Consider the following 19289-nt stretch of genomic DNA (forward strand, 5'->3'; position numbering starts at 1 on the left):
TCCATTCTATATATAATGTCTTTGTGTACATTGCTCACTCTAAGACACTTTTCCTTTGTCACCTCCATTAACTTTCTCTCTCCTGCTCATTCCTACCCTTCTGAATCACACACACACACACACACACACACACACACACACACACACACACACACTTCATTTGGATCAATACAGTTGTTTCTTCAAAATCAGCCTGAATCTTGGAGAAGATTCTCCCATGACAAAACCACTCAAAATATTAAGCTCCCACATGTTCTGATGAATACCTCTTTTAAAACCATTTTACATTACATCTGAATAAACTGTTTTTTTTTATTCTCCCTCTAAACTGAAAAGTCCTTCTTCTTAGAATAATTCTGGCACATAGGAAGTGTTCAAATTGGTAGTTCTAATTAATAAGTAATGTGGGGAGAACTTATTAAAAAAAATCCATCCCATTTAAAATGTAGTTTTCAGAAGTCAAGACTATGGTGTTTGTTACTGTTATTGAAAAAAAAAAGATTTAAAAAAATACTTTATTTTCCTCTAAGTTCCTCTTTGTTAAATAGTAACAAAGTATAGCTCTCAGCATATTTTTCAGCGCAAATCTGTAAGTACTATAATTAATTCTTTTTCAATTGTTCTTAATTTACCTTTTAAATTTAAGGTTCACTATAAGCAATACTTTAAATATACTTCTTAAAATGAACTTTTAATTTGTCACTGTTCTCCTCAAACTTTCCAGTGACCCCAGCTTATTAAAAAGAAGATCCAAACTCTTTGCAGTCTACAATCCCTCTCTGATGACACCACCTTCCATATAACATCCTCTTAATAAATATTATTGAGTGAATTTACTTTTGAATATGTTATATTTTCAGCATTCTCAGGAAGGCAATATATGGAATTGCATTGAAACATTCCTCAGATAAAACGATAATTGTTTACATTCTCCATGGAGCTCATTTGCTGCTGGTTTCAGCCACCTATTTAACGTGATGCAGTCATAGATATTTCCTTTATACTATAAAACCATCTCAAAATGAGGATTACAAAATGTATGTTTTGCAAAGTTTCTATGTGCTGTATAATTACTATGGAGAAAGCATATGTTGAGAATTAAAATGTTTTAAGTTTAGACCCTAAATTTACTGCAAAATTATGTGTTTGGTTTCCTAAAAACTGATATAATGAATACTGAAGGCTATGTCAGGTATTTATTTGAAAACAGCTTTGTAGCCTTTGGGAAATTCTTTATTCTATGTAGTCACTTAAGAGTAAAAGGATGAATCTGAAACTACGAGAGGAGTATTACAGACGATTAGAATGAATTTAGTTAAATGGAGGGAAAAAATTAACCTTGAACTTGCTATGGTATACCAGATATACTGAAATTGTAGTCCCTCCTTTGAACATAATGACTTCATTCTACAAGCAGCATTAAGTAGTACTTTTCCATACATATTGTATAAAGGTGTATATTGTTCCTTGGTTAACCACCATCTCTTGTCTAAAAAATAAAATGGATTTTCCATCGTTAAATGTTTAAATGAAGGAATGTGAAATGTCGTCTATTTCTTCATACTTTTTTGAGTAATAATGTCTTTTGTGATTTCTTTTTTCTCTTTTTGTCAGCGCTTAAGATCTTTTATAAAAAGGACCTGTCCGCAGAGTGGGAGTGTAGAAATACACAATTAAAACAAGTCTTTATTACTTTACTGTTTGTTAATTAACTGAACAGCTTCATCAGCAGATCTATCAAGTTTTCTTTCCTGAAGTTTTAAAGACTAAGTAATGTGAGAATGAGTCTCTTGTGCAGTATGTGTGGTATGGAACAATTGGATTCATTTTCATCTCATATTCAATAGCATGGTGTGAAAATCAAGGAGGAGTGAAGGTGTGGGTAATTAAAAGATGCTTTGTTTTCATTTTATATAAAATGCCTTTAATCTGTTTGCAAAAAAAATCCCTTAAAACAAACAAGCAAAAAGCCATACATATACACAAAAGACAAAAGTCATGTGAATTAGAAAGGTATTCAAGTTAGTGCCAAGAGTGAGTATTAACTGAAAATGAATTTACTGCGAATGAGAATCATGCAATAAAATAATTGACTTTAAAACAAAAATCTCATCGTGCCATTCCCTTATTAAACCACTGCAAGTGGTTTACACTAATAAAGACCTAGTAGAGACGTGGGTCCCTGCATGCATCACCAACCTCCTCTGCCAGCACTACCCCACTGTCTTAACTCTAAGCTCAGAGCTGTTCTTTGAGTTCTTTGATATGCCATGCTCCTCTGGGCCTCAGGGACATCCAACATGTTGTTTCTTCTGCTTGGAAAACAATTACTTTTCTCCACTAATCCAATTTTTACTCATATTTCAGAATTCAGAGGGGAGTGTTCTCTGAGAATTCTTCTGGATCACCTGCAGCAGGTGGAGGTGCAGATGGGGGAGATGTCACCACTTAGAAAATATTTAAGAGCATATAGAAGCAATTTTTATTGTACTAGTGTCTGCTGGACTGAGTGTTGCTGCCCTTTAGTGCTCAAGGACCAGGATGCTAAACGATCCACAATGTGAGGTCAGTTTTGCACATTGAAGTATTGTCCCTCTCAAAATGCAAATAGTGTCCCCATTGAGAAATACTGATTGAGAGAATAGATCAAGTCCTTTATTAAAATTTATATTAGCTCTCTGTAATTTTAAGTAAATAATTTTATTGGTTATTTAATATTAGGCCAAATAAAATTATTGGGCGAGGGGCAGGGGTCTTTATTTCTGATGTGTTCTTCTAAGTAAAGAGAATTAAAGAAGTGTGACATTCTTGACTTCCGATTCAGCATTCAGAATGTTCCTTTACTCATTCTCCCTTATGGAAGACAAAAGGCTCCTTTGATTTGTAAATTTGGAAAATATAACCCAAGGATCCTGTTCAGACTTCCTTGGGAATGGGCTGCCAACCATCCTGCTCCTCCTTAGGGAAACTTCACAGTATTGCTAGGTGTTGGGGGGTAAGTCTGCCTAATTGTGGATTACAATCCACAAACCCATTAACTTTTCTCACGAAACTGCATCTTCTACCAATAATAAAAATGATATTTAGCTTCCATCTGATACTCTTTCAAACTTTTAACTTGTTAGCGCCCCTTACAAAACGCATCATTTCCTTCTTAGGCCAGACCGCCTTTAAGAAACAAGTCACAGGAAGCAAAATTTTAGAGAGCAAAATAAAAGCAAATATAAACAAAGTAACAGGGCTTCTGGTGTGGCCACGCCTTTGGTTATGGACAAAGTATTTTGATTCGGGTTTTTCATTTGTGCAGTTAGGTTTCAACTTCTGCTGCCTGGACAAAACGCTTTCAAGCCAGACACAGGATCTTGTAAAGGGATGCTTAGGTGTTAGCTAGTGGACAGGCGCAGGTAACCTGGCAAGTAGAACTGAGGCCACAGAGACCTTAGTGAAGGCATAGGCCTGAGAAAGATGAGAGAATCAGACCGAGCATAAGCCTCAGCAGAACTGCTGTGTCTTCATGATATAGATGTCTTCAGGCTTCAAGATGTTAACAAGCAGAGCTTTTCCTGAGCAGGCACTGGTCAGGCAAAGCTACCTTTGTGGGAAAGAGAGTCTGTCCAGTTATGGGTCTCTTAAACAACAGAGGAGGGAACTACGCTTTCTCAAATCTCAAAGGTGGGTAAGCTCTTTATGTGCTGGAGAGCCCTAGGGAGTCTCTAGATTTAAGTTATTAGACAGAGGTCTAGGTAAATAGCATTAGGTCAGCTGCCCAAAGTTCCATTCTGAATTCAGGACCAGGAAAGAAAATCTGGAGGAACAGTTGGAAACTACTCAGATCACTACTGGGTGTGGTTCAAAGTGATTTGGTCATTATAACTGGGCCTGCAGTTTTTCCCCATGCTCTAATAGAGTATTCCCCAAAACTTCATGGACATCAAAAATGGAGAAATGGCAAAGTCAGCAGAAGCACAGGACTGTGGAATTGTTCCTTCCCAACCCCGGAGACCCAGACTTCAGAAGCTTCAACAGCAGCTTAAATTCAGAAAGGGAGTCAGTGGCAGCAGCAACTGGGCACAGGACTAAATTGTCAATTCACAGGAAATGGTGACAGCTGTATGACTAGACAAACCTCACCCGGAATGCTGCACCAAGTGCTAGGGACTCAAAGCTGAGAGAAAATGGACATTAAAAGATTTTGGAATGTATCAACTTAGAAAGAAGAGAAAAAAGTAAGATTGGGTGACTGTGTCTATCACTGCCATGAAACTCTCAAGAGCCACTTTCTGAGAGAGGTTATGGTAGACATAGGAGCCTTCCACCATCCGCCTCCCCTAATGTGTTAAATGTACAGTACAAAAATTCATCAATTCCACCTTACTAGAGGTTTCTCCTATTAGTTCAGGTTAACAGTTCTTAATTCTGTAAAATTTACTAGCGTTCTGTTGAGGATAAACCTAAATACTTTTCTCTACTTACTCCACTTCTTAAACTCTTGAAATGCTTCTGTATTCTTTGGCCAAAATTGAGGGAAAGCTTTTTTACTTTGTCCTCATATTTGTTTGAGCTTTTATTATCAGTTTCTTATTGTCTTCTTTCATTCTCTTGCAAAATCTCTAGTATGGTATATTAGAAAGGTGACTGGACATAATTTGGGATAAGGAATTTTTAGCCCTGGTAACAGAGTAGTCTTTAGTATTAATTTATTCGGTGACAAACTAATAGTTATGTATACCAAAATCCATTCTCTTCTTCTTTAGTAATTGCATCCTGTATTTTATTTATGTGCCCAATGGAAAGACTCTATTTTCCGCCTTCCCTACTATTCATTAAACATGGCCTTGTCACTAATTAAGGACCAATGAATATAACCAGAAAAGTGTGTAATTTCAAGGAAAATTCCTTAGATGATATCTGGCATGTGCCCTTCACCTATTTTTTGTTCTTCCTTGTTTTCCCTCCATACTGCTTCTTGAAAAGTAGATGTGATGGTTGGAGATCTAGCAGACACCTTGAAGTATAAAAACAAGGACCACATGCTAGAGATGGGGAAGCAGAGACCTAAAAGGAACCTGGATTCCTGATGAGTCTTCTACTTGAGAGAATGAAAGTTTTTATATACAGTGGTATTAGGGTTCTCCAGAGAAATAGAACCAATAGGATAGACATAGATACAGATATAGATATAGATAGATATCAATACAATGAGATTTATTATAGGAGTTGGTCCACAAGTTTATTTAAGCTGAGAAGTCCCACTATCTGCCGTCTGTCAACTGGACAGCCAAGGAAAGCCAATGTTTTTTTAAAAATGTTTCTTGGCACTTTCTTTTTATATGTTTTGCTTATTATGAATCCTTTGCTATGTTCACGTTCATTATTTTTCTTTTTATAACTTGTTCTTTGTATACTAAGGAAATGAGCTCCTTAAATCTCATGTATTACACATACTTTTCTTACTTTGCAATTTTTTACGTCACCATATTTTTCCTGCAATTAAAATAATTATTTGGTCAAATTTATTAGCTTTTCCCCCCTTCTTCATTGTTTTTAGGTTTTATGTCAACCTTCTTTCCCCACTTATCACAATTTCTTCTAGAATTTATTATTGTTATTCTTTTTTGTAATTAATATTTGGATCACTCTGAAGCTGGTTTTTGTACAATAGCATGTTTAGCTGCCAACTTCATTTTTTAATTTAATTTTTTTTGCCTAGGTGTATAGTCATTTGCCCAAGACCATGTTCCAGCATCCTTATTTCTTTATGAATAGTATTTTATATTTTTCATGTACTAAATCCCCATATATATATATATATATATATGAACATCTGTTTTTTTACTGTAGCTTGAATAATTGGTCTTTCACTCTATAGAGACCAAATGCTTTAGTTACTTGTCATTTTTTAATATTTTAAATCCAGATCAGAGACAATCCCTCGTTAATAATCTCTTTTGGGACATCCCTGGAAATTTTCCCTTGTTTAATTTTTAAACTTTACTCCTATTTCCTTATCTCCCTTCTTAGCCCCTCAAGAAAGTCATGTTATTTTGTTTTAGATAACATTTATTAAATTCAGAAGAACCAACATAGCCAAAATAATGTCTTGTTACCCACAAGCCAGGTATTTTTCATAACTTTTTATGTTCTTTTGTTGGAATTCTTCATATAAGAACGTTTCTCACTAAAATATTTCCAAGCTGTTTTATTTATTTTGTTAATATTGTAAAAGGTATCCTTTCTTCCTTTATATTTTAAATAAAAAACAGTATAAAAGCTACTATTATGTTCTGTATGCTCATTTCATGACAAACATTTTAATTTATTTTATTATTATTATTTTTTTTTTTTTTGCGGTACGTGGGCCTCTCACTTTTGTGGCCTCTCCCGTTGTGGAGCACAGGCTCCGGATGCGCAGGCTCAGCAGCCATGGCTCATGGGCCCAGCCGCTCTGCGGCATGTGGGATCTTCCTCGACTGGGGCACGAACCCGTGTCCCCTACGTCGGCAGGCGGACTCTCAACCACTGCGCCACCAGGAAAGCCCTATTTTATTATTTTTTCAAAAATTGTTTGATTCGTTCTTTTGTGTTTTCCAGGTATAAAATTTTAGAAGAATAATATTTCCAAGTATAAGTGTATTTCTTCTGCTCCCACGTCCACAATTCACGGAATTCAGCACCAGCATGACCTGTCCACACTGAAAGAACTGAGTCATCCATTGAGGAAACAAAAGAAAATATAGAAACAATGAAATGAAATGAGCAGGATGCACGATTTCCCAGTTGCAGAAAATAAATCAACAGGAGGCTGGCCAAGAAGGAGCAATTAGGATGAGAGAGAAAGGAGAGGAAACTCATTAGTACTTGGAATTGGATGGAACACTTCTTGGTTTTTTCCACCTTTTCAATCTCCTCACCTAGAAGAGATGAAGTGTGTTATCTAGATGGCAAAATTGGAAACTATAAATTGGACAGACTAGACTCAGCTCTTCTCGATTCTTGGGAATGAACATACAATAGGCAGCAGAACTTCCTCTCTGTTCTTCCCATTCCATGACCTCAACCTCTGGGTCTAGCATTACCTGTTTCTGAGGAGGTAAGTCTCCTTATTCCTGGGTTGGGAGACCAGATTTGCTCTCAAACTAAGATATCTTCCAATGGAAACTTTACAAAACTATTGATGACATTTTGGCCTCCATTTTTGAATCCTTTGTCTTATATACCAATTTAGTTAGAATCCAGGCAGGAAAGAAGTATAATTTGATTGGGCTTCTCAGAGACCTGCACAAGAACTTAAGGTCCCTGAGGGCAGAGATCCTATCTTTTTAGTATTCTCTCTCTAGTGTACAGTGGTTAAGAGTGAGAATTCTGGACTCAGACTAAATTGGTTTCACAATCTGGCTACACTATTTACAAGCTCTATTATGTGTGATAAACATCTTCAATAAAACTCATTTTCACTGTGAGAAAGTAATAATAATGGTACCTACTTAAAAGTGTGCCTGCAAGAATTAACCTGGATAAGCTATGATAAAGTTTAGACAATGAGCATTACATGCTAAGCACTCAATAAAAGTTGGCGATTGTTATTATGACACATAGGGGGTAAAAAATAAATATGACCTTAAATGAATGTAATCTATCAAAAACAAAAATGGACTAGTTAGGAAACTTGAACACTGGAATCCAGATTTGTGCAAGTACAAACATAATCTTCCAAAAAAGAAATTTCTCTAACAGAAAAGAGAAGACTTTTGTGAAAATCAGGCCACACAAGTTGTTCATGCATTATGTAAATACACTAACAAACAATCTGAATTTATCCTAGAAATTCTAGGAGAGTTGATTATTAGGAAATCTATAAATATAAAGTACTTAAGAATGTGTTTTAACTAGATTATATAAATTGAACAAGGTATTTTATATATGTGTATGTATATATATATATATATATGCTATCTATCCATCCATATCTTCTCTTAGGTACCCTCTGACCCATCTGTGAGGTTGACCAGATTCCCAGAGGAGCTCCAGAATATCTGCCTATGGGGTTATCCCAGGGCCCCATGCCTGGGCATCAGATCCATGTGAGTGGACTGGCAAGTATACCACTCCTGCTGACTGGCATGATGTGAATCAAGCAAGACTGGACTGTCAGAATTGTACAGACACATTGATTTTGTGTGACTCTCACTTGCATGGGATACAGGACAAATTCAAAGCTTTTGGCTACCCATAGTTCAGCACCGGTCCTTGGGTTTGAGCATTGAGCAGGCATTGGCTCTTGTACATCTGCGTTATGAGCATGGTGCTGTCTCCAGTCTACAGCACCCAAGAGTGGTAAGGATGGCAATAGTCATTCTTTGCCCTGTGAACCAGTCATCACTTGTATCTAGGGTGGTCACTCACCCATTCTGAAAATGTCTGTCAGCCACCTGTCTGTCAGCCCTTCTCGGGTGGCTACTCCTATCTCTTCCTGGGATTTTGAGACAATTGCTCTACAGTGTCATCAGGTCCTTCTTACATATTTCCTCTTTTGCTTCTAATTGATGTAATGTTGTGCTCTCCTTGGTTGGTCTTAAGCTGTGCCAAGGCAGGGCAGTCATTCCTTGCATGAATATGATGGCTCATCCCACTCCTTCCATGGCCCCTCTTATTGGTGGCAATGAGTAGATGACAGGAATGTAATCCACATGGAAAGAAATCACATTCTAGAAATGCAGTGATAACATTCTAAACTTCTCAAGAGAGGACATGTTTGGAAGATGTGTTGTTCTATATGCCATAAATATCCTAAAGGTAAATTGAGCGTGACCAGAAATATAATTATCATTTACTTTTACCTGCACACTTTGGGTAAGACTTACATTTGTGGTCATCATCAATAAAGCACAGTCACAACTTTTGAGAATCTAGTGTTTATGGTTGGCAGGATATATGCTGCTGCATCATAAGTAATGATGTAACCAGAATTAATTAAATGGTATTAGGGAACTATAGAGCCAAGAAGATCAATATTATTTGAATACAAACAGATTCTGGAGAACCACTGCTTTGTGATTAACAACAGGTACTACCTCTTTCTTGGAAAAGCATATGAGAAATTAGTTAAAAATTATGCACTTGGCGATAAAGAACAGGAAGCGATGATTCTTGGACATGAACAAGAATAGACTGTGCCTTTTTAACTGTATCAAGAATCTTCACAAGCTCTGATTGGACAATAAATGTGTAATTTCCTCTTCTCTACCTATTATTCTAAATCATCATTGACAAATCACTATGCCCTGCATGGATCCATGAATTTTGTAATGCACTTTGGAGTTCTGCAAAAGTATATTTGCTTGGGGTTCCACACACCATAGGAGTGGCCTTGAATGACAATATACCAGGAAGTCAAGTAAAAAGATATGCTATAACTATTTCAAATAATATGAAAAGATATTCTAAAAAATTTAACATATTTGTTAAAAACATAGTAAAGATTAAATTTAGATTATTTCCTTAACAAAACGTGTTAAGGAAACATTTTTCCATCTCAGAGCTATCACCATAAGTATTGACAAAAACTTTGGGATTAGACAATCTGCATTTGAGTCCAGTTTCTATCACTTACTGGCTTTTGGTTCCTGTAAATACTTACTATTAAAGTCTGAGTTTTTTTATCAGTAAAATTAAGTAGGGCAATCTTATCTATGTCATAGGATTGTTGTGACAGTTAAGTAAAATATTGCTTGCAATATACTTAGCAAAATGCCTGGAACGTAGCAAGAAGGGGATGGTGGGGTAGTCCAAGAGAGAGGGGATATATCTATATATCTATCTATCTATATATATATACATATAGCTGATTCACTTCACTGTACAGCAGAAACTAACACAACATTGTAAAGCAATTATACTCCAATAAAAAGAAAAAAACACCATCACCCAAGCTGAGAAACAACTTTACAAACAGTGGATAAGGAAACAATTCATAAGGAAAACCACATGATGTCGGTGTGTCAAATTCTGAGTAGGCTGAGAGATGCATAGGCTTGAATGGGAAAACTAAATATTGTAAAGATAGACCTCTCTCCTATTCATTTTATATGTTTATGGAATTCTATTTAAATACCAAATTCTTTTAATTTAATATAATTACCCGATTTTCATATGAAATAGTATATAGGCTATAAAATCTTAATGGATTTTGAAAAATGCAATGATTAAGGGCTTGGTCTATCAAATATGTAATTATATTATGCTCTAATAATTAAAACTGGGAAGTGTTCACATAAGAATCAACTGAGAGATAATAAAACTGAAGAGCTTAGAAATAAAATTTTTAGCTTATGGAGATGTAGGTATATATAGATATATAGATAGATATGAAGCTAGCATCCCAAAATAATAAAAATATAGACTACTCAATCTACGACTGTGGAAGAACGAAGTGGACAAAATAAAATTGTAATATCACTTCTCTGCATTATCCGGTAACTTCCAGATGTCTCAAAGACTAAATAATAAAATAAGTAGTTATTTATAGTATATAAACTCATGATTGTGTACAAAGAGTGGAACTATAACAAAAGAGATCAGCACATTGAAAACCTTACATTTTTGTGTTAAAAACATTATAAACAAAATTTTAAAAAGCAGTCCTTTCCCTAATGCATACTGCCAGGAACATAGTATGAGCTCAGTAATAACACAAGTGTTCAGTCTTAGGGAGACACTTTAGTTAGCTATGACACATCCATAAAATGGAGATTTTTTTAGCAGCCACTGAAATTATCTTTTAAATAGCTTTTGATTATTTTGAAAATAATTATAATTCTAAGAAACATCTTAAGATATAAAATATACAATATGATTTGTATGATATTTGTATGATATGATTATATCAGAAATAAAAAATAATAAAAAGGAATAAATCAAAATTTGACAGCAATTATCTTGAGATGATTTAAGTATTTCATCTTTGTACTTTTCTGCATTTACAGGACAGAATTTTTAAAAGGCAAAATAGTCAAAGTGTATGCTGACTTTATAAACCAGCAACCGGACTCTAATGAAGACAAGAAAATTGGGAAGGAAGTTATTTTTATTCAAATGGATAATAGGTAAGAACTCTCTCATTTTAGAATTTTTTTTAGTTTAAATAACTACTGGACTTTCAAATACACTTTTCCCCTGGTATATTAGAGAGAATGAAGGAAAGTTAATGTTGAAAATATAGTTGGCAGTACCCTACTGGTGAGAATTAAACCAATAAATCATGTAAGACTCTGTGGGTAATCATGTAACTATCAACAATAGAGCATATAGTATTGTATTAAACTTTAAACCTACTTTTACTTTTTGGGTCAAGGTTGAGATATCAGGAAATGAAGTGTAGGGTATAAGCAGCATAAGAACATTTTTTTTTCAAGTTAGGGTAAGGGAATATCCGTGGAGAAACACATGTAATGCGGTGGAGAGTTGCAGAGAATGATGATACTGAAGTTGTCATTAAATTTAGCCAAGTCCTTGATGTGAGAAATTTCAATTCATTGTTGATGACACAGATTGCAGAAGCATATGGAAGCAATTAGAGGAAGGTAAATGGAGACTGTGGGTACAAGCTGCATGTTTGTGGAGCTTGACTAGATAAAAGGAATAATACGGGATGAGATCTAAAAGAGGCAATGAAGACTTGGGTATCTTCTTTCAGAGCAGAGGAAATATGAGCATGAAAGAAAACCAAAGGAGAAGACAAAATTGATGATTCCCTGGTCGGGGTGGGGAATATATGAGTAAGAGCAGTGTCTCGTTATGAGCCAGTAGCAGGTTCTGTAGCAGGGGCTGAGGGTTTAGATTTCTAGATAAGAAGAGCATTCCTCTTCCGCTAAGATTAGTGGGAAGGAAGCTCTAATAGATGTAAAAATTCATCAGAAGACAGGCAGCTAGGGTGAGGGGAGCAGTGTAGTATGTGAAGGCAAGGAGCACTTGATTAACTGAGGCTGGCTCTCCATGAATTAGATGTATGACTTGAGGCCGTGCCTAATGTTTGCTGGACTTATCAAACTTGTTGAGTCTGTTTCTCCTCAGATCAATGGGGATATTATGCATTCCATATAATTTTCCATATGATTTGGAAACATTCTGTAAAATATGAGAAATCCCTTAAAAAGGTGTAATTCATCCTTACAGTAAATAGAGTAATTTTATCATGAAATGAACTGGATGAGGGCTAGATGAAGGCAGATAAAGATTAAGAATTTTTGAAGAAATTCGTTGTAAATTTTAATGCAGCGCTCATGGCCTAAGAGAATGGAAGAGCTGGTAGCCCTGACAGAAGCTTGTTAACTTCCTCTGACAATCCTCCAACAATCTTGCTTTCTGAATATGATGCTTTTGATGAGTGCCTAACATGTTTGAGCTTAAAAACTCTTCTTACACACTATCTTCATTTAGCAATGAGGATGATGTTTATTAGACTTCTCATTTAAAAACCTCTCTGAGGCTTCTCCCATGGTGGCCTTTTAGACTTACAGTGCTGGGCACTATGGAAATATCTTAGAATCCAGATGAACAGTGGGTCCGTGGGAACAGAGAGATTCTCACGCCCAAAAATCTCCATAAAACATCTACAGCATTGTCTCAGGTTGCTTGGAGAAACTGCATTCATATTCATAATGTATTGCATAATTATGAGATCCTGATTTTCATATTTCCCAGTGTGCCTTTTCAGCTCTGCTGTATTACCAAGTTAAAGGAGACAACACAACTTTACAAAATTAGAGTGTTCTGTTTTTTGTGTCACTTTTTGACATTACTCTATTTTAATTTGTTCATCATTGATCCCAATAAAGACAAACTGTCATTGTAACCATTGCCCAGCATGCAATACATTAGTCTTATTGCCTCTATAGCAGCTGTTCATGTATCTCTTTCTCTGTCATTCAATGATGATGTGTCCTTTTCTATATGCAATGCCAGAAAATCTGGGAGAGCTCACAGCACAACACCTCCATATGAACTGGATTAAGTAGAGGAAAATCTTATTGTATATCATCATTTTATTTCTATTCCTTAGTACAGAAATGAAGGCACTTCATTATATGTGCTGAATAAATAAAGGATGAATATTATACTTTTTACTAACTTTGTAATTTTTGCCTTTCATCTAAACTCTTTAGATCTCAGTTTCCTCATATAGAAATTGAGAATGATAGAAACTGCCTTACCTGTCTCTGTAAAAATCAAATGAGCAAACTTTGTATCTCCAACAAAGAGTTGAAAGGTTTTTACAAACCTGGGCAATATTTACAGTAGTTCCTTAAATCTCAGATTAATGCACACGATAGCTTCAAATGTCATCTTCATTATTTTAAAAAATATTATTTTGTTGAGAAAATTTTGTTTGTATGACTCTACATATCCGCAGGGATCTCTGGAGAGAGCCATGGAGTGTATTAGGATCTTAGTTTAGGATGTGATAGACAACCCTGTGCCCAAGCTTAGATAAGAAGAGGGCACAAAAAAACCAATGATGCAGCCAACAGTAGGTTGTTAAAAGTGGGGTGCAAGATCTCAGACTCTCTTTTTCCCAAGATTTGTCTGTAATGGTCAGATGTGCTGCTCAAACTTCCTTCTAGGGGGCAGCAGTGCCCTGGAATTTTGCCAATATCCTTGTCTCTTTAAATCTTAGTTCAGTGACTCAGATCTTCAAAGAAGCAAAGTCAAAGGAAATAAATGTGCTAATTATGTTATCACATACTGATATTAGGAAAAGGTAGTAGTCTACCAAAGTTGTTAGAAGGAAATGTTGTTGAGGGCATTAATACAGAAAACATCATAAAATGTACAGTTAAGAGACATATATTACAAAAGACTTTGTTCAAAGGAGAGAAGCCATCATTTCACTATTGAATATATAGTTTATTTTTACTATCACATTTAATGTATACTTTATTGCTATTAAAATTAAAACTACTAAAGATAAATGTATATTTAGAGAATGAAAATTTGAGATATGGGTTTTTAAGTATGTGAGAATTAAGATCTTGTGAACAAAAAAATTTTCCCAAGAAATGTAAATAATAATTTTTGGAGGAAATGCAAAGAGACCTGACTTGGGCTTCTTGAATTTGCTTTGATTTGTTAGAAACATATATTGAATTGATGATTTTTATTTTACAAAACAACTCAAAGTACTGAGCAGAAGTCACTTCACAGCTTTTGATACCTGCACTAGTCCTCTACTAGTTGAGACAGTAGGCCATAGTAAATCTTGACACCAAATTATACATGAATTGCTTTTCTTATCTCACTTGGCCATAGTCAATTTCAGTTCTAATTATAGGGGGCTTATTAAAATGTTTGGAAACTCTTCTTTTACAGTTTTGTATAATGACCCCTTTTATCGTGATCTGCTAGACCTTGGTACCGAACTCTAGGGATAAGGGTTGGATACTGTGGGCATGATGACTCAGATGACTCTGCTCATCCAGCAGGAGAAAGATGGTGGCTCCAATTAGTCTCTACTAAAAATTAACCCATAATGTCTTTCCTTTCTTTATACCATCATTAGTTGAGTGGAATGAGGAGCACCCTCACTTTACCTCTTGTTTTCAATTGTCTTCTCTTCATGATAATTTGTCCTGAGTTTTTATTTAATGATACTTCAGAATTAGGATGAGGGTGAGGAGAAGAAAAAAATATTGTTTGCCCAGGGCTCTGAACTGTTCTGAACTAAGCTCATTTATTATAACATTAGAGGAGGACCCTGCTTGGTTGTCATTATTTTGCAGAATATATGGTACTGACATTTTCCCTTTCTCCAAGGGAGATAATTAGACCAAATGGGAAAAATTCTTCTGTGAGTTATATATGTCTTAATTTTTTTCACCAAGTTCTCTTACTCATCACTTTTAATTGCCAAATCTTAGAGCTATGAAAAAAATACATTGCCAGTAATCTTATAATGAGATCTGATTATTTATGTAGAACATATTCACTCTTTAACAGCTTTCCTTATTTAACATTTGGTGAAAGTACATAATTATTACTGGAGGAATTTAATATTCTTCAAACATGCTGTTCTTTTTTTAGTGTTTCCTTGTCGCTTATAAAAAAATATTTTATATGCTATTGATTCAATGGGGGTGACACTTTTAAGATGAATTCATAAATGCCCGTAGAGGATCAACCATTACACATGCAAAGTGAAATTCTGTCACACTGACATTAATGATGGCTACTATAATCACTGGCTCCTCTTTTATTAGAATTTTTGTTAATTAATGCAAAGTCTACTATTGGCCTTATAAAAGTGCTCATCTGTTTTCCTTTAATTTCAAATAGATTAAAAGTAAGATTTGGTGTTAATTAAAAACTTAGGATTTATGAGGATTTTAATTGCAAACATTTCAGTGGTGAACATGTAGATGACTCTTAGTTCTGTTTGCTAATAAACATGGTATTGAACAATGACAAGACAAAAGAATAAATCATTTGCAGAGAAGTACACTATCATTGGCTGTATTGTCCATGTGTATTGAATCCTGTCTAGCCAGGGGCAGATAAGAGAGGTTCAACAGCTCAGGATTTCCTTGGGGGTTTTAAACTTTTACCTGACGTCTGGAAATTTTACTTTTACTTTGAAAATGTGGATGGGTTTAAACTTAAAGAAAAATCATCAGGTTTAATGAGTTTAATGGAAATACTCTGACATCATAGTCTGCAAATATGATTTCATCTGTCTATCTTTAAGTTGAATTTAGGTTGTATAGTGTAACTGATGTCCAAAAGGTCCCTACAAGTTTCCCATTTTATTATTTATTATCTTAACCAGAGCCTGTTGCAATAAAAGGGCCATCTTCTGTGGTGACCTGTAACACAGGTATTTTGCAGTTAGCATCTTTGCATGTTCTCCTCTGGCATGAGTCAGGTTTAGCCTTGTCACACGGGGCTTTTAAGGGGAGCTCTAGCTTTGCAGCCCAGGCTACATGTGACAAGATTAAATTGGCACACTTTACTGTATAGCTCTTGTGTTCCTGGCAGTGCTAGCCTGGCTGATGCCTCTGAGAGAAGGCTCAGCTGTCACTCAGTGACCCATTAACACTACTGTTCGATCATGCAGTGTCATTTTTCTCATTCTCATGGAGATAATGCTCCCTGGAGATCTCCAGTACCTGCAGGAATGAAAGAGAACAGCAGAGACAGGCTAACTATCAAAGAAGGAGCAAACAACACAGCAAGACCATGAATTCCAAAAGCAGAATTTTAAATTGAGTGAAAAGATGAAGCCCATTTATGACATCTGGGTTGGAAAGTTGGGAGGAGGATGGAGTTTTAATAGATATAATAACTTTTTAACAAGCTATTTTCTTCTTCCTGCCTGAATACTATAAGAGGTATCCATGATAATACTTATAACTAGGTTAGAGAAGGCAGCTGCTTTGAACATGTCATAGGGATTTGAGTGAGAATTTATAAACAGGGATTTTTGTGTTTTATTTGTTTATTTACAAACAGGTGGAGGCTATAAAACAAAGCATGCATTAAGGTGAATTGCTTAATAGTCTAAATAGAACAGAACCCCTGTTTATGGATGGCTTATCGGGGTACAAAATCACAAAAGCACAAAAGAGGAAAATGGTATGTGATCTTTGTAACGCTAGGCATTAAGACTTCTTTTGTCCTATGATTAAACCAACTGCTTAAGCAAACTCTGTTGCTCTTCAGTCCAAACTGCATGTTCTTTAGTGCGTCACTTTATAAGAAGTTATGCTTTCTAATGTTTACTATATAAGGAAATATTATAAGAACATGCTTCTTGATTTCCCAGACTAAGACTGGTTCTGTTTAGATTGATATAAAAACAAGAAACAAAGCCATATGAATCTTGATATTTTCTAAGGAGACCTGTCGAAGACGTGATAGGAATAGACCAACACCCCTCCAAAAAATTAGAAAATAGGGATAAAATTGAACAGGATTCAGGATTACAATAAAGGGCAAGGAAAAGTGCCATGTAAAAACTTGTTAGTAGCTACTTTAACCCTGATTGCTTCCTGGACATCCATAGAACATCCATTCCATCTACGCTTAGATCATTTCAACCCTGATTTCAATTTTCGCACACCAGGCAAAGCTTGTTATTGGGTTTAGACTTTTAATCTCAGGTAGGGATTTGTGTACCGTCACGTGCCCTCCCTCACCACCAATCAGGAGACACAGGTGCTAGAATCCATAGTGTAAATGTGCATACTCTTCCGGTGCCCCAACTTTTTAAAAAAAGTGTGTGTGTGTTTTTTTTTAACTTATGTAAACTACAAATAATTTGCATCTTTATTTTTACTTTAAAATAAACATGGTGTATTGTGGAGTAGGATAAAATATTCATATATATTTTAATGATTTTCAAAAAGACTTTAAAGAAATACTGGTAAGAACATCTTTGGCTTAACCTGTCAGAGCTCTTGTGTGCCTTAAGGATTGTGTTTTCTCCTCTTTTCCATTGAATACAACGTTCAGGAAGCATTACTTTAGCGTATAGCAGGGAAAAGGGACCCAGATTATGATGTTTTAGCAATGATGATGGCATTAGTTTGGAACAGAGTATAGTTCAGCCAAGTCTCCCAGGGCAAGAAACAACCTTTATTCTTAATTTTACAGTTGGAAGGCACTGTAAAAATCAGCTGATCCAGGCTGCGGCCTGCGGCCTCACGCAGCATGGCGTGGCCTCTGCCACCAGCGCACGGTCATTGTGGTGCAGCGTGTGTTTGGGGGGTGGAGGGTCCACTGGAGACTGGGACTCAGGTGACCTTGGCAGATGGAGACTCACGGCCTCCCTGGCTGCGCTCCTTGAGGAAGATGCTGGCTGTTGCTGTCTCTAGCGTGCTGTCTGTTGTCACCCAGAAGCCCGCTAACAGGGTGCTTGTGGCATCCTGTAACTATTCATATGATGCTACATTTGAGATTAAGAAATGTGATCTTTATCGGTTGGAAGAGGGTCCCCCGTCACCGCAGTGCTCACCCCGGGAGGATGGACTCAAATACTACAGGGTGATGCAGAACGTTTGTCGAATGGAATTGAAGGCGGATCAGTTGTAAAAACAGAAATTTATTCATGGTTTCTGTCACTTGTGTGATGGTCAGGAAGCTTGTGTGGGTCTTGGGGCTGGGCTAAATCCCACGGATCATGTTATTGCATCCTGTCAGGCTCACGGCTCATGTGTACTCGTGGACTTTCTGTCCCATCAATTCTAGCAGAGCTGACAGGTCGAAGAGGTGGCTGTGCTGAAGGAGAAGGGGGGGTCAATGCATATGTATTCCAATAACTTCTATGGAGGCAATGGCATTGTCGGCGCTCAGGGACCGCTGGGAGCTGGTATTGCTCTGGCCTGTAAATATAAGGGAAACAACGAGGTGTGTTAGACTCTACATTGGAATGGTGCTGCTAATCAGGGTCAGATATCTGAAGCTTATAATATGGCAGCTGTGTGGAATTTACCTTGTATTTTCATCTGCGAGAATAACCGCTATGGAATGGGAACATCTGTTGAGAGAGCAGCAGCCAACACTGATTACTGCAAGAGAGGCAATTTCATCCCTGGCCTAAAGGTAGATGGAATGGAGGTTCTATGTGTTTGGGAGGCAACTAAGGTTGCAGCTGACTATTGTAGATCTGGAAAGGGGCCCATACTGATGGAGCTGCTGACATACCATTATCATGGACACAGTATGAGTCACCCTGGAATCAGTTATCGTACACGAGAAGAAGTTCAGCATTTAAGGAGTAATAGCCATCCTATCATGCTTCTCAAAGATAAAATGGTAAACAACAAACTTGCCAGTATTGAAGAATAGAAGGAAATTGATGTTGAAGTGGGGAAAGAAATTGATGCTGCTGCTCAGTTTGCTATAACCGATCCTGAACCACCTTTGGAAGAATTAAGCCGTCACATCTACAGTACTAATCTACCTTTTGAAATTCGTGGTGCAAATCACTGGATCAGGTTTAAGTCAGTCAGTTAAAAGGAGAATATATTCATGGTCAACTTTAAGAAACTGTGTATGCAATTTTGTTAAGGAGGAATAAAACCCGTAATACAAAAGTCTTTTAAACTTTTATTAAGAGGAATTGAGATAATTAAGAGATAATGGAAAGACATAAATGAGATCACAGAAAGATATACATTCAGTTGAGATATTACATTCAATTTTACATTATTGCATTAAAAGATACTATACAGTTAATCATTTAGTATTGTTAAAAGATAAACTGAGGCACATTAAAATTTTCAAGAGTTGATTTTGAG

General features: G+C 36.2%; 1 protein-coding gene across 1 annotated transcript; it reads left to right on the forward strand.

Annotated features, from left to right (window-relative positions):
* Positions 1–17841: 17841 nt before the first annotated feature.
* PDHA2 (pyruvate dehydrogenase E1 subunit alpha 2) lies at positions 17842–19005 on the forward strand. Its single transcript, XM_065878054.1, is given in 3 exon segments — positions 17842–18202; positions 18205–18275; positions 18277–19005. Coding segments are annotated over 3 exon segments (1161 nt in total).
* The last annotated feature ends 284 nt before the right edge of the window (positions 19006–19289 follow it).

Source organism: Phocoena phocoena, chromosome 5 (genome assembly GCF_963924675.1).
Source record: "Phocoena phocoena chromosome 5, mPhoPho1.1, whole genome shotgun sequence".
Taxonomy (NCBI): Eukaryota; Metazoa; Chordata; class Mammalia; order Artiodactyla; family Phocoenidae; genus Phocoena; species Phocoena phocoena.